Source organism: Ctenopharyngodon idella, chromosome 20 (genome assembly GCF_019924925.1).
Source record: "Ctenopharyngodon idella isolate HZGC_01 chromosome 20, HZGC01, whole genome shotgun sequence".
In the NCBI taxonomy this organism is placed as follows: domain Eukaryota; kingdom Metazoa; phylum Chordata; class Actinopteri; order Cypriniformes; family Xenocyprididae; genus Ctenopharyngodon; species Ctenopharyngodon idella.
The window spans coordinates 20,690,295-20,706,898 of NC_067239.1; the positions used below are offsets into that span (position 1 = coordinate 20,690,295).

Consider the following 16,604-nt stretch of genomic DNA (forward strand, 5'->3'; position numbering starts at 1 on the left):
GAAACGATCTGTTCACATGCCTAAATGTGTTACATTTTCTCAAATCATTTCCTCTAAGCTTTCAACACTTTCATTATCTGCCCACATTTTTATAGAACAACACAGGAGTTATTATTAAAATGTCAAAGCTGTTATGCAACACAATGCATAGTGATCACTGGCTGGTTCTTGGTCATGTTTTATCTTGCTTAGGGCTATGCATTGTCATTCATTCATTTTCCAGGACACTGAATAGAAGCTTCCTGAAACTTTGTCAAAGTGTGAATTAAAACAATGTTGCTAGAAAAACAAAAACTTTCCAAAAGTGAGCTATGGAGCTATTGGATATATTACCAAGAAAAGTCAGTTTAAACTTGTCATACAGTATCAAGTGACAATATGTCAGAAAAAAAAAAAACAACAAAAAAAAACCTATTATTAAAGAGTGAAATCATACTACTTTCATGCTACTTAGTCTTTGATGGTCCACTTGTACTTACACTGTGCAAAAATGATAAAACTGTTTCTTTTTTGTTATTGTTGTTGAGATGAGACCTCAGCAAAGCTGGAAATTTGTCTTGGTTAATTAAAGCAGGGGTCATATCTAAGTAAAGCTGTACGAGGGCTCAGGTTCTCCATTTTGTACGACATGTACCCCTGGGAGAAGTGACCATCAGGCAGTTGACAGGGATAAGTTGGACTGAGGCTAAATTGTTCCTTGTTCCTTTTAATGAGTTTGTAAACATGAGAAGGAAAGGGTAACTGATGCTGACAGACTGCCACATGGGTTAGCTAGCATGGCCCTAACCTTAACACTTAACTCTAACACCTAACCTAAACCTTATCACTCTACCTCTCTTCAGCTTAAAGGTTTTGTCTGGTTTAGAAGGGTTTCTTTATTGCTAGTGAAACCTGTGAGTGCTTAATATGTATTCTTATTAAAAAGTAAATTTCTATTTTGTTCAGAAGCCCACTTGAAAGAACATGCACAATAAGACAATTATATTTTCATTTTCAATAACAGATGATAAATGTTTATGTTTGTTGTAACATATTCTTATAGATATTTATATTATATTATATTTAGTAGTCCACTTGAAAAAACATTTAGACATGCCTTGATGATGACGGGGCATTGAATGCCTCGGGTGTGCATTGTTTTCTAATAATTCAGTGGACCGGAGTCAATTATTCCGCTTGTACTATGGTTATAACACCTCAAGACATTGTTCATATGTTGTATTTCAAGACATTTGTCAGGTTTTTGTCCTTAAAACGCTGTCTTGTGTAGGACTAATTTATTACGCTTCTCATCCCACACCTCTGTTGCTAATTCTAAAACGTCATTTTGGAGCTAGTAAGGGAGGTTTGAGCCATTGATAGCAGACTAATTAATGCAGTTGTTAATGCAGTTATTAGAGAGAGAGAGAGAGAGAGAGAGAGAGAGATTAAGCGTGTGTGAATTACCCGAGTCTGTGCGTGTCTCTCAACAGTGTTCAGCAGCAGTGTCTCTACTAATACCGAAACTGCCAGTTTATCTGCTTCAAGAACAGCACCGTTATTACCTCGTTCATGTAGCTTTTAAGTTGCTATATTATATTATATTATATTATATTATATTATATTATATTATATTATATTATATTATATTATAATTATATTATTCAGTAGTCCACTTGAAAAAGATTGTACTGTATATTCATAATTCATTTTCTTGTTGTTGTATTTCAGACAAATATTTCCATAGAGATCAAATATCAGACCATGGATGGGAGTGTAAAGGTGTGGAGCGATGGTGAATTCCTTGATATTCCAGATGACTGTGATGGAACCTTCCAGTTTGAGACAGACAGTCTACTCTCTGGACGCAGCCAGAGCTCCGGGACATCACCTGGACGATCTATCCACGGCATTCCCACATTCCGCAAGTGAGTGTGTCATCGTAGCCAGTCACTGTTATCACTGTTAACACAATCACCCTCATCATCATCACATTCGGTATGCAGTGGCTTATATGGCACAGATAAAAAAGATAATGAGGAGGAAATTAGATTAAGCATTCTTGCATATGAATTACCGTACAGTATTTGTCAAGTCAAGAGAGCTTTATTGGCATTCATCTGTATGTAGACATTTTATATATATATATATATATATATATATATACATTCTAGGGCTGGATGATTAATTGAAAAGTAATCGAAACCGAAATTCAGAACCTCTAACCGACTTTTTAAATCCTGTTTATACTTTCCCCATAAAAACATACTACCACGTGTGTAGTCACGTGACTCCACCCCGTCCAATCAGCGGCATGGAAGCAACAGAGGAGAACTTGACCGCTGAGCCCCGACGTGAGGTCACTTTCACTTACATCCTCACGAAGGTCAATTGTATGAGTTTTAAGGATTGCCACTTAGAGCATTCAAGTGATTTTAGACCATCGGATGTGTTTCGTTATATTGAGCTACAGCGCTGATGCATTGTGACACACGAACACTCATACAGATAGACAGCTCGCACATCACGTGAAGATCGCACACACAGAGAGGAGTGCAGAAACTCGTTTTCAGCGCTGTCCTGTGATTTATTGCTAAAGTAGCTTAGAAACTCAAAAGTTATAGCATATATTTTTTTACTTTTGAAGTAACTACTTACAACCCACAGCTTCACAATTAATAGACAGACAGTATGACAAACTCACACACGCAATCGCTCTCATTAATGCATTCAAATAAATGTACTGGTACTGTGCTAATTTATCTGTTTCTGATTTACAACGAGCAGAAATCTGTAAGAAATGTTACGAACCATAGATAAAATAACTGCTGAAAGTGCGCTGTTATGTCAGAGCACTCTTTCATTAGGAAAAAACCTTTAATAGTTAAGCATATTCATAGTACAAACCTTGTCAGTGAGCTCTGAGGGCAAAAAAAAAAAACAAATCCAAAAAAAAAATTGTTCATTAATCGTAATCGATGTTAATGTTAAAGTAATTGAGATTTTGATTTTAGGTCATATCGTCCAGCACTAATACATACGTTTTTGCTGAGTAATGAAGACATGGATGACTTGAATGTGTGGGATATATTGATTTCCGCTAAGCCTTCGAGTCTCCACAGGGCCTTTAATCCATAAATTATAACCATATACAGACACAACACTATTCCATCATGGTTTGTGCGTGGGCACCATTAGTGTTTTTGTGTGGATATGTTTACATATGGATGTGTATGAATGATTAATGCTAGAAAAATCTATATTGGGGAGTTGTTAAAAGGTCCTCTTAGGAAAAGCAGCCACAATAGAGATTTTCAGTGCTTTTTAATTGTTGTTTGGATTGTTTTGAAAGCCCCATTTCATTTAGATATTGTATTTGATGATGGCAATTAATTAGTAATTGTTCAACCAACAAATCACATTATTATTGAAAGAAATAGTGATTCTGGAATCTTTGCGTCAGATTCATGTTCACTTAAGCATGTGAAGAAAGGTGATGTTTTTATCTGTATCACCTTGCTTGCCTTCTCATTTCACACTTCACATTCTTCTATATAACTGCAACTTCTTATGTCTTTCCTCAAGATTCACTGTCATGAGATAAATTGATGCAACTAGTTTGAGACACTTAATGTCTATATGCTATTTTGTTCATGTTGCCTCTGGAAATGGGTCTTATCTTCATGCATGGTAATTTCTTGTTAAAGAGTTATTAATACAGCAACTTTAGCATATTTTAATATACAGTAGCATTAATTAACTGCAGATGGTAACAGTAAATGAGAAGAGACAACGAAAGGAGAAGAGAAGGAAGCGTTCAGGTCTGAATAAATAGGATGTGATGTGACAGTTTATTATGCATTGCGTAGTTGGCATAGATGACAGTTGCTTAGTCAGACAAACAAACACACACATACACACCGGAAAAGTCAGTTTATTTTCTCCCAACAATGCATTTGGAGTCCTTATACAACATATTTCCTGTTGCTGACCAGGAGTGAGCACAAAACCACTATCTTTGATGCTTTATAGATGACTTTTGAGCTCACACCAAGAGTTTGCTACAACACCTTCAAAGACTTGAGACATGCTTATGATGTGTATTCAAAGCATCTTCCTATAGTTATGAACTGAATATAATTTAACCTTTTTTTTTAAAGAATTTTGCTTTTGTACTATTTTCATTTCACAGAAATTAGCATCTTTAACACTTTGAGGAAATAATATTAATGACAAAATGTATGTATTTGTGTATCTTTTTACAAATGGTGGACAATCTGGACACTGAAAAATATCTCTAAAAGATATTTCTTTTAGACACCTAAACATTACCGTAACATATTACAGTCATGTTAATTCAGTCATGTTAAGTAATGTTTTGTGGAAAAAAAGATGTAACCACAGTTTTTAGTTTACCTGACATTTGCCTTTTTAATAATGTAACCCACTGTCCTCACTTGAACTTAATTCCTGGTGCTGTTTCATTATTGATTACAAGTCTTAGTTGTACGGTTTTACTTCTAAAAGTGTGTGTGAGTTCTTTTGGTGTTTCTCTATAAAGAAAGTGTGTGTGTGTATTTGTTGTACAGCTGAAGTTGCCAGAAGCCAGTGGGACGTAGTGAAACTTCTGATCTAAAGTAAATGCTAGTCCTCTCTAATGACTAGACCCCTCTCTTATCTCCACCTCTCTCTCTCTATCTTCCAACACATCTCTGATTTATCTCTTTCTAACTTTTCTCTCATTCATTCCAGTTTCTTTCCCTATAGAGTCATGAGTCTGTGGCTACTTGAACTAGCACTGAAAATGTGCCTTTCATACTCAGATATTCTGTATGTAACAGTCCAATGTCCATGTACAGTTGCAGGAAAAGTAATCATTATTCACAAGAAACACTGACTGAAATTTTTTATTTTGCATCAGGCAAAGCCCTCTTGTGAATTGGAGGATGGCTCTGACCATCTCCAATTGTGTTTGTCTGTTGTTATAACTTATTTGAAGATTAGATCAAATTAATGATAAATGTATGCCAAAATCTAGGTAAATCCTCAACTTTCCATTTAAGCATTGGACTAAGAATATGACTGATATCCAAGGCTAGATTTAAATGGCTGTGATGGATTTACATTGCTATTATCTCATTGTAAGCACATGTAAGTGTGTGATATATCTATAGTCCTTTGTTTTACATCATTTTATAAGGGTTTTGTTCTTTTCTTTACGCCATTTGAAGAGCTCAACAAAAACACCTGCATCATTGAACCAACAGCTTTTGATACCTCAGTTGGACCATCCAGTTTCTATCTGCCTTTTGTGTACAACATCATTATCATATAGAGAACATTGTATGTTTACCCTCAGCATTACTTTCATGTTTGAGTAAAGCAGAAATTACCACCCAGCTTGGAAAAAAACAAACAAAAAAAAACAAACATTTTAATCTGTCCTAAGGTGGTTTACTGGAACCTAGTCTGACGCAGTTATTTTTAGGGATTTTTTTTTAGCTGGACAGACTGGGAGACTAGCCATCCGAATAGCTAAAACTAATGCCAGCTTAAAGACCAGCTAAACAGGTTTAAACCATCTATTCAAAGGCTGGTTTAAGCTGTCAGAATTGCCAGTTCTGATCAGAGTCATAGATTCATTGTCGTAGTATGCTGTTTGTAAGGTAACCTTAATCATGAAAGCGAGAGCATTACTCTCCTGAGCTTGGCGCAGTGATGGGCGAAAGCTTGCAGTCAAATGAAACTTTACAGAACAAAGGGATTTTCACAGGGATGTTTATCACTTTAAACTGCTGCATTACTCTAGTGGTTCAGTTTGCTGTCTTTGTTACAGAGTAATGTTCAGCATCCATCGCTTCGTTCTTTTGTTCTTCTCTCCTTGCATAAAACTATGACTTCGAACCCCCCGCACACACTTTATAAACTAGGGCACAAAAGCTCAAAGGCGCTCGTTATTCAATAATTCATTACTTTAATAGAGTGTCACATTGATGAAACAGAATTGTGCTTCTTATTCATTTACACATTGCTCTAAAAGGAAAAAATGGAAAAAAATACAAATGAGACTCATTAAAACAAGCACTTTAGTGTATTAATCTCTCTGGAATAAGGTTTAAACTGTCTACTTGTTTAAAAGGTGATTTATATTTATAATTTTACAGGGAAAGTAATTGTGTCAATACTGTATGTTACACCACAACTTTGTCCTGATCAGTGATTTGACATAAAGAACAGGCTTTGAGTTACTATTTTAGCTCAGTTTTTGTCGCCAGAGAAACTCACCTCAGACACCAAGATCTCCTAAGCACTTGAGTGATACATAATTCATTATGATGCTTTATGCTTTTCAATGCATGCCATTTATCTGTGTATTTATTCCATGTCATGGGTGAAAAATGGCCAGTGATATACACAGAGACTTTTCATTGACGGGAATGATCTTCTCTATTTTTCTGTCTGTGCCTTTATCCTAAGGTGAGTTTAGCTGGTCTTCAAGCCTGGTTAAGATGGTTTAGCTGTAATGTGTTGTGTATTACAGTAGCTGCATGATCACACACATGAGCACAGTTTGTGATCAGTGACTTTTTGTGCATCCCAGTTTAGCATCTTCACTCACGAAATATAAAATGTCATCTGAACTCACCCCCACACACTAAATAATATGCAAAGGTCACACTTCAGTAAACAGGGAGAAGGGGGATTACACTCTTTATTAAAGTGGATTTGTCATTTTCCAAAGGTTTTACTTCTTAAGGGACAGTCAATATAGATAGACTGAGATTGACCATATGAAAACTATATGAAAGTGCAGCATTTGGCATTTAATGATGTAATTAAAAAATGTTATTTATTTGTCTCAAGTGCTTCACTGACTGACAGTGTCCACAAATGTCCTTCACATAGGCATTAAAAAATAGTGTCTGCTCCATTGTGTGCAGCTCAAAGCGCAATCTGAGACTCTGGCTTTGTTCTCTGTCTGTCAGACTGATGGTTTCCTGACCATCCTATCTTGACTAAACAAGTTAATGCTGAAAGTCTGCCCTACATAAAGTATGTACAGCTAGACCTACTGTAGGGATATTGCATGTGACACAGAATTAGCTCCAACAAGTCCCAAAGACCTGGAGAACTGCTGTTGTTTGTGCTGTGGGTTGCCTGTTTCTCCTTGACTGCTGAAGTGAAGCCTTTGATTAAACAGAGCTGGTCTCATCACGCTCTAAAAATCATCTAATTAGTGTTAGGTTACCTTATCATGTCTAGATATAATCCAGTGTTTTCTTCTTGATTTTGTCCAAACTAATCATAGTCGAAGTGAAAGCCCAAGCATAGCATTTTTTTTGTGGTGACCCCAAGATGACTTTGTTTAGGTTAAGAAACTGTTATTTCCTGTTACAGTTAAATTGTACATCTGATAAGCCAAGCACATTTGTACACATTTGTAATTGGTAAAAGGAATCATACTTATAGAATGTGGAAAATGGAAATTTGTATGCATAATTTGTATTTTATATATATATATATTCTTTAAATAAGAGACAGCATTTAAAAATATATTATTTTATTCATGTAAAAGTCTTTATTGTCACTTGATCAATTGAAAAAACAAAAAAACTCACTGACCCCAAATTTTTTACCAGTTGTGTATATAGATTTATATAACAGTAGTTTACTGTATCGGACTTTAGTAATTGTATAAGACACATCTGTAAGAGAGTGAGAGTGAGTGAGTGAGTGAGTGAGTGAGTGAGTGAGTAAGTAAGTGAGTGAGTGTTGCCGTGTGAGTGTGTATCTATGTGTTGTGTGTGTGTGTGAGGTCACATACTCTCCTGTTACTTTTTCACTCATACCTGGTCAACATCTCAAGTTCTCCCTTATTGTGGATGCCCATTTAGTTTGAGAAGTGTCTCTTTGCTTGTGCGTTTATTTTTATTTTTTTGCTTGGATCTGGACTAGCCACTGAAAATGGACATATAGAACACATTCTAGTCAGGAATACCTCTTTTTTTACCCCAGTTGGCTCAGTACACATATTTCTCTATTGGTCAGTCTTTGGTGGTTGTCAGCGTTTGGTGAGTATCCTGTATATGTGGTTTTTGTTGGAGAGTTTATAGCAATGTGAAAAAAAACTTGTTTTTTTTTCTGTTGTGCAGTTCATAGACTAAACTAAACCTGCTTAATCCATGAGTTCAGCTGATAAGAACAACTTTTTTCAAAGCTTAATTTTGCTTCTTTTATATATATATCTTTGATCATGCACAAAGTAACCAGGATCACCCCGAAAATGCTGATACTGCCTGATGTAAAGCATGTAATTTCTATATTTTGATCTCATATTAAGACACTCTTTTGTTTGATATAACTTCATGTTTGGCTCTGCATGTATTTTAGAGTGGTGTTTGACTTACAGAACAGAATCTTACAGAATAGTTCACCTTTAAAAAGCGAATTGCTGGACTTCTAGAGAAAAAAATGTTATCTTTATTAATTTCTACTAATGGATAAAAACTTGCAAGCTCTAAATACTTTCTTTTCAGTGTCACTTTGAGATTCAACGAAACAGATTCCAGATATGCTTCCACCAAGACTGAGATGCAAGTAATGACTAATGTTTGAAAATGTTGAAAAAAGTCAGTCCTGACTTATTGTGTCTTATTATTTGGTGATTTATGTAATTCATCCAAATGATGGAGAAGTCACTGTGATCCTGATACATTTTCACTCTGTTTAAAGTGTTCAAAGGAAATAAAGGAACAAAACGGTCTGGATTTCTTTCATCTTGTCCTGAGAAAGTATCTATATCCACAGATCACAGCTAATTGGAGAATTGTGCCCAACTTGTTGAATAATTAAGAACCGTTATTTGTCCAGCAGGCCTGTGACATCATCAGGCCTTTGTAGGTGAACTGATATCTAATCACCATAATATCAGTGCAGAGTTATTGGACACCACTGGGACTATTGTGAGTGGGGTCTCGCTGTTGAAACGAGTGTCTTGTCTAAGTGATAAATATCACAGAACTTTTCCGTCATGGGAAAACTTATCGTGCTCCAGCAGTGATGATTTGATTGCACTCCAGCACTGTCTATAAGAGAATAAACTGCTTTTTTATGTGTATATAAAAGATAAAACTTGGACTGCAGATCAAACATTTGTAAATGGAAACTACTTATCTATTGCGCTAGCTATGTGTAAGCCTTATGTGTTAATAATTTATTTTATTGAGTTGTGGAATGTCACTGCTTTTTTATACAGTATCTATGTAGCATAATCACATTTCTTAGTTTAAACTGGTATAAATTATTCAGTGTTTGAGAGGTAGATGTGATTTTAAAACTAATCTCAGTGTACATATTGTGACTTTTTTCCTATTTGTGCCCTTCTAAAGGTTTGTTTTGTATTGTAGGACAGGAAAAGGAGTGTTTTCAGCCATGAAACTGGGCAAGACACGTAGCTCCAAAGATGACCACAAAAAAGGAGGTAAATATATTAGAGAGCTGGTTTTACAAGAAATGTTGCTGGTTTTACTGGATGGGAGAGAAAAACAGTAACCAAACTAAAATGGTTTTTACAGTAGCTCACTGAGTATTTGTATCTGCATTTTGATGTTCAAATTTGTGTATGCATTTTGTGTTGCTTTAGTTCTCAAGCTAAGTTTAACTGTACTTTTATTACCTTGACCTTAATTGTACTTTAAATCAGTGGTTCTCAATTGGTTTTGCTTCAGAAGATTTTACATTTGACATCAATAGGAAAGACTAAAGAATCATAAACTAACATACAGTATCAACTCAACTGTACTCTTGTGCACAGATGACCCTGCCATTTTGGATGCAGAAGATCTGGATCGAAAGGCCATGCGTCTGGGCAGTGGGCTTGACCCTGATACCATATCACTGGCCTCTGTTACTGCAGTAACCACTAATGTCTCCAACAAAAGGTCGCATATCTGATGTGCATATGGTGTATTTTTAAAGCAGTACATAAGTTTATCTGTTTGCATCCTTCGAAAAGGTCACAGTGAAGAAAAACCTCAGTGTGTTTTTTTTATGTGATTTCTTTAAAAATACAATTAATACACAGTCTCAAAACAGTTGAATAATTTGTAACTTGGCCAACATGATATTGAACATTTTTATTTTTATTTTTTTATTTATTATTTGTAATTAATTTATTTAATTTTATCAAATATTAATAATAATGTGATTAATTGAGATAAATTTGAATAGCCACATCGGAGACCTGGTTCAACATAACATGTAATTAATTAGATTAAAATGACTAATCAATTGACAGACCTAGTTCAAATGTATTTCATGAAGTTCGATCTTTGTTTTTCAGATCAAAGCCTGACATTAAGATGGAGCCCAGTTCAGGGCGTCCTGTGGATTATCAGGTATGAATAGAGACAAAAGCAGACAGAGAGGCAGGGAAGCTAAATAACATTCCCACAGACAATATCTGCACAGCCTTGAATTGCCAAGCAGACATGTTAAACCAGTGGCATTTATCCTTGAGTAGTGTTTTCCTGCTCAAAGCTCTGAATATACAGAGCCGCCCCAAATAAACAACATCGGCCTTGAGCTTCAGTGTTTCAGAGAATCCTTTGATGTTTACTTGCTAATTTTTCTGCATGGCTGTTGTGTTGAGCAGTTGAATTGCAAATTCGTTTCAGTACTGGCACTGTGTAATTCCTTTAAATGCAGGAAACCCATATATCCCCTGTGTGCTGTGTAAGTGTTTTTAGGTCTTTTTTATTTTATTTCTTATCTCTAACAGTTCATGTTTTGCTGGAGGTTGGGAACTCTTTGCTTCTCTGTTTTTCTCTTACATTAACTTTTGAGACTTGTTTGCAGAATAAATCACCGTATAGCAATAAGTGCTATTATTGTCTGAAATCTTCTGGAATCAAGTTTCTGTGAAGAGAAGTTTATTTGTTTAAATGCGTTTCATAGAAATGTAGCTTTGGAGTGTAATAAAGACAGCACAAATGTAGCGGAAATGAGAGAATGCAATTTGGTAGTTCATTTTAACTGCAAATCTGAATTGGATGGCTCTGCTCATTTGAAAACGGAAACTAACATTACAAAAGTATTATGATTTTCTTTCTGTTGGCTAAGTTTGACTTTATTTGTCCATATGCAGCCTCAGATATTTACTTTATGAATCTGTGATCCAATAGAATACTGTAGCTCATTTGTCATTCGATTCCCTAAAGCAAACTTGACTAATTAGCCCTCTACTGTAATAAAAGCACAACACATTCCACTCCCACGTTTACACAGCCTCATCAGTCTTAATCTGCATCTAAGACACACACCAGTTCAGTGGTTTATATCATGTGTTTTTTTTTTTGTTTTTTTTTTTCAGATATATTATTTTTATATCAATTTATTTTTATAATATCCCAATTAAAATGTCTTTCAGATCAGTGTTACAGTAATCGAGGCCCGTCAGTTGATTGGTTTGAACATGGACCCTGTGGTTTGTGTGGAAATTGGAGAGGACAAGAAGTATACATCAATGAAGGAGTCCACAAACTGCCCCTACTACAATGAGGTTACATTCACACTGCTGAAAAATCTCTAAAGAGACTATCTTGTACTTTTTTTCTTGATATTTTCAGTATCAATACCTAAATAACACCTAAATCTTTCCACAATGTTTATATGATAAACAACCTAGCTTTACAAACTTCATATCCAGACATTATTTCAATTTTTTTTCTTTATCTCTCAACAGTACTTTGTCTTTGACTTCCACGTGCCTCCAGATGTCATGTTTGACAAGATCCTAAAGATTTCAGTGAGTAGATTATGCCTCAATTCATGCTCTTTCACACCTTCCAGCATATGATTGTACATATTATAACAAACCTCCATGAAAACCCATTGTAAACAACAGATGCAAAATAAGTTGTACTTCTGTTCTTCTTTCATGCTAAAATTAAGGTAATACATTCGAAAAACCTTCTACGAAGTGGCACCCTGGTTGGCACCTTCAAACTAGATGTGGGAACTGTTTACTCACAACCTGGTCAGTAACCATGGAAATAAGTAACAGATGTACTAATTAGATAAGGGAAAAGACTGTTAATTGGTGCATGTATATTACAGAGCATCAGTTCCATCACAAATGGGCAATGCTGTCAGACCCTGATGACATCACAGCTGGCTGCAAAGGTTACGTTAAGTGTGACATTGCGGTTGTAGGAAAAGGCGACAACATCAAGACTCCCCACAAGGCCAATGAACCAGATGAGGATGACATAGAGGGGTTAGAAACACATATATATTTATACATCAGTGTTCCTACATGTATTTATTTATTCATTTATTCATTCATGTATATATTTGAGTGTGCTTTAGATTCATTCCCAGATGCTTATGAACAGAAGTTCAAACTGCATCCTATACCATCTAATACTTTATTTATTTTTTTATTAGGGGTGTAAAGGTACACAGAAGTCACGGTTCGGTACGTACATAGGTTTTGGGGTCACGGTTCGGTACAATTTCAGTACAATAGGAAAAATGTTTAGACTTTAGTTTAGGGTCCAGTTCTCACTATATTAACTAACTATTCCAACACGTCCTCTAACCAATACGCCCATATAGGTCGTTTGTCACTTCCCTGAAATACGACCCATAGGAGCATTTACTAAAGTTGCACCCCTATCGACAACAGGACACTTTCATTTTAATGCATTGTACCCTTTTATCTGCGTCATATTTCGGGTTTCGTGTAGCTCAATTGGTAGAGCATTGCAATATACAACAATATGCGATCATGTGATCATGTGATCATGTGATTGTGGGTTCAATCCCAGGGAACGCATGTGCTCATAAAGTGTATATGCACTATAAATCACTAAGGTTAGGTTTAGGGTTGGGGTAGGCGTAGTCGTTAATAAAAAATGAGTTTTGCTAAATGGAAATAGGACAAATAGTGGGTAAAGGGCCTGTGTAAAAAGTCCACACATTGCATTTAAATGAACATGCATTTTGATTGATAACGATGGTCATACGTCATTTCATGGCGACAGACGTAACACGACATTGTCATTATTTTTACGCCAACTAGAGGGCGCTTTAAAATGTAAATATAGGTCATAATAAGGTGCTTGAAAAAACGACCTATACTAATAAATAGCCAATATCCTAGTAATATGCATACTAATAAGCAACTAGTTAATAGTGAGAATTGGACCCTAAACCAAAGTGTTACCTGACAAAGGAACAAATCCACAATGCTAAGTTTTTCAGTTCCTCTTAGCGGGATTTAGTCCCCCATGAGATAGTTGGTACAGTACAGCCTCCTAGTGTATTAAGCACTAAGCAACAGAATGCACTCTTGCATAGTTCATATTTTGGCTGATAAAAAAAAAAAAGGTCACAATCAGCTACGTACAAAACTGAAAAGCATCTTGTGTTATAAAAGTACAAAATGGTTAGAATAATAAAAAATAAAACTTGGCTTTAGGATTGTTACAATTTGCTCCACTTAAACTATAGGTAAACATTCAAAGCTTAAGCCCAACCGTCCTATAGGCTACTTAATTTTCAACGTTCTGGTCCTTTGTCCATGAGTGCAGAAAGACGCATTCGACGTATGCGCACTACCTAGTGGACTTTGTTTTCAAGCACTCAAGTCATTCGCGTATGCGCTGTTCTTCTTCTGCTCGTTTTCCTGTTGTGGCGGTTAACAAACAGCATTGCATTACCGCGCGCCCCCTTCTGGACTGGAGTGTGGGTCGCCTGTGACTGACTGTATTCGTCGTCTAACTTCATGAACTGAACCGTGATGTCTGTACCGTACAGTCGGGACGAATACATGTACCTTTACACCCCTATTGTTTATACATTTATTCATTAATTCGTTGGTGTCATGTTGGTGTATTCTCATGTTTGTTATGATGTATTGCAGGAATCTTCTCTTGCCGGAGGGTGTTCCATCAGAGAGACAGTGGGCTCGGTTTTATGTTAAGATTTATAGAGCTGAGGGATTACCTAAGATGAACACCAGCATCATGGCCAACGTGAAGAAAGCTTTTATTGGGGAGAATAGGGACCTTGTGGACCCTTATGTCCTGGTGCAATTTGCAGGGCAGAAGGTAAGAAACACCTGAAAACAATTCAAGTGATCAATATTTATATCCATCCGATTTTTTATATTAGACAATGAGAAATCATTACTGTCTGTGTTATTTATTTTTTTAATTACACACATTTCCTATGACACTTTACACATGCAGGGTAAAACGTCAGTTCAGAAAAGCAGCTACGAGCCCATCTGGAATGAGCAAGTAGTCTTCACTGAGATGTTCCCACCTTTGTGTAGGCGATTGAAAGTTCAGATCCGTGATTCAGACAAGGTGAATGATGTTGCCATAGGAACCCATTTCATCGATCTACGCAAGATTGCAAATGATGGAGACAAAGGTAACGGCGATCTGTCCCAATGAAACACTAACAGTTTAATGAGTGTACAAGTTGTGGTTGTAAATAAACAGATCTCAAAAAAACAACAACAACAAAACACGAGAATTGACTGCTCCTCCATCTCTCCCCAGGGTTCTTGCCTACTATGGGCCCAGCTTGGGTGAATATGTATGGTTCTACCCGTAACTACACTCTGATGGATGAGCATCAGGACCTGAACGAGGGACTGGGGGAGGGTGTGTCCTTCAGGGCACGCCTCCTCATTAGTGTCGCAGTGGAGATCCTGGACACCTCTTCCACAGAGATAATAAGCTCTACTGAGGTACAAATGGAGCCAGTGTCCAACATCTCAGAGGTGAGAGTCCTTATTTCCTTTTTTATAGACTGGGTCAAGACACTGTGACATTTCTCTTGAGATCAGTACTGAAATCTCTATGAATCCTAAATAATTCTACACTTACCTGTCCCACCATGACATTGCACATAGGTTATTCTGCAAGTCTACAGTCTTCATATGTTTAAAAAACTGCAGATTTCATCTTGGCCCAGTCATCACCTTCTGAACCCCTTGTACCATAACTGAAGACAAATTGATTACAGCTCAGTCCAGATTCTTTGAAATATCAACTGCCCACTGGGAAATTATAAAGCCAGGCTTTGTGTCCTCAGACAAAAAGTCATTGCAGATGTGGGAGTCCAGCTGTCTGTGATTTTGTGTGGCCTCTGGGAGCAAATATTGATTGTCTGATGCATTTTACTGAAGGGCAAAATTTGTTATCACACTTGATGAAGTGGCAAACATAGGATGCTGATAGTCATGACTAACCTGGTGCTTTAAAAGCCTATGCATTGATCCAAGCTGTAGACAGGGGCGTAGCAGCCACGGGGGATGATGGGGACACAGCTTCCCCGCTTTAAGGTGATTCTGTCCCCTGCACTTTTGAGTAAACAAACATTCAGCCAATCACAGTTGTGTCAGTGCTGTAGTTTTTCTCACTTAATTTATGAATGTACTTACTGTACTTGTTTGGCCTTTGATGCTCACGCCCCCCTCCTCATAAGTAATGTGTAAAAAAGTGTAAGCCAAAAATAAGTGTGATCATTGATTTCTTAATGATTAGAAGAGGAGGGAATGGACAAACTTCTAAGGGATAGAAGTTTCTTTCTCACTTTCTTTCTTTTGTGGAACACCAAAGGATACATCTTGAATAATGTACAATTTGTTATTTTCTTTGCAGTTATAATAAATAGGTACTAGAGATTTTAATCTTCAAAGGAACCAAAAGCAGCATAAAAACATCATAAAATGATCATAAAAGTAGTCAGTAGTACGCATGTGATGTATGCCAACTTTTCTAAAGCTATATAATAGCTTTGGGAGATGAACACACTGAAATTGAAGTCATTATTCACCTGACAATCTTTCCATCCAGTGCCATGTTACAGAACCAGATAAGTCCAATTAATGAGCAAATCATTCAGATCAATTTTGTGAAGTGGATCAACAGATTGTATGAAAAGATTTGACTCAGAAATATAATTAATTTACAAATTAAGCCTTACTACTTCTTTTTTAAAAATCCATTTCTAGCTTTCAGTCTGTTTCTCACACAAAGCTTTTGTTTGGCTTTATAAGACTTAGAATATGGTGCTAAATTTTTTTGTTACACTTCAGTGGTGCTTTTTTGTCATTTTGGAACTTGACAGTCTTCAGTACTTACTATATTCACGTTTATTATATGGGGAAAAAATTAAAATTCAACTTTTGTATTCTATAAATGAAAGAAAGTCATACAGGTCTGGAATGATGTCATGAAGGAATTATGATAGAATTTCCAAATGTACAATTTTTTTTCAGTCAACTATGGATCAATGATTAATTACCAATCTGGTTTCTATTACTAACTTAAACTGCCGTAGTTACAATAAAACTGATTCCCTCACTTTTAAAATTGATTTTGAATGAACATTTTTGAAAGTTCCTTCTTTATAAGGGCATGAATTCATTTCTTATTTTCTGCTAGGAACAGCAGAATATAAGAGGGTGATAAGAGGCTAGTGAGTTTTATTTGATCAAAGATCATAGCTTCAGTTGAGAGGAAACCCCTGCTGGGTTACAATGCAGCACTGAGCTGCCAACATCTCATGTCAATTATGATTTCAGACTGAGCTCACATGCTTCT

The 16,604-nt window shown here is 36.2% G+C and overlaps 1 protein-coding gene across 9 annotated transcripts in view; it reads left to right on the plus strand.

The window, feature by feature from the left end:
* The window catches only part of otofa (otoferlin a), a 66,074-nt gene that overhangs the window by 27,466 nt on the left and 22,004 nt on the right, over window positions 1-16,604 (plus strand). For all 9 annotated transcript variants that reach the window (XM_051876275.1, XM_051876276.1, XM_051876279.1 and 6 more), the window contains exons 5-15: window positions 1,711-1,907; window positions 9,387-9,460; window positions 9,794-9,920; window positions 10,322-10,376; window positions 11,408-11,539; window positions 11,723-11,785; window positions 11,932-12,016; window positions 12,097-12,256; window positions 13,907-14,093; window positions 14,235-14,421; window positions 14,553-14,776. In XM_051876275.1, coding sequence (XP_051732235.1) covers window positions 1,711-1,907; window positions 9,387-9,460; window positions 9,794-9,920; window positions 10,322-10,376; window positions 11,408-11,539; window positions 11,723-11,785; window positions 11,932-12,016; window positions 12,097-12,256; window positions 13,907-14,093; window positions 14,235-14,421; window positions 14,553-14,776 — 1,491 coding nt within the window. The remainder of the gene's footprint in view (window positions 1-1,710; window positions 1,908-9,386; window positions 9,461-9,793; window positions 9,921-10,321; window positions 10,377-11,407; window positions 11,540-11,722; window positions 11,786-11,931; window positions 12,017-12,096; window positions 12,257-13,906; window positions 14,094-14,234; window positions 14,422-14,552; window positions 14,777-16,604) is intronic.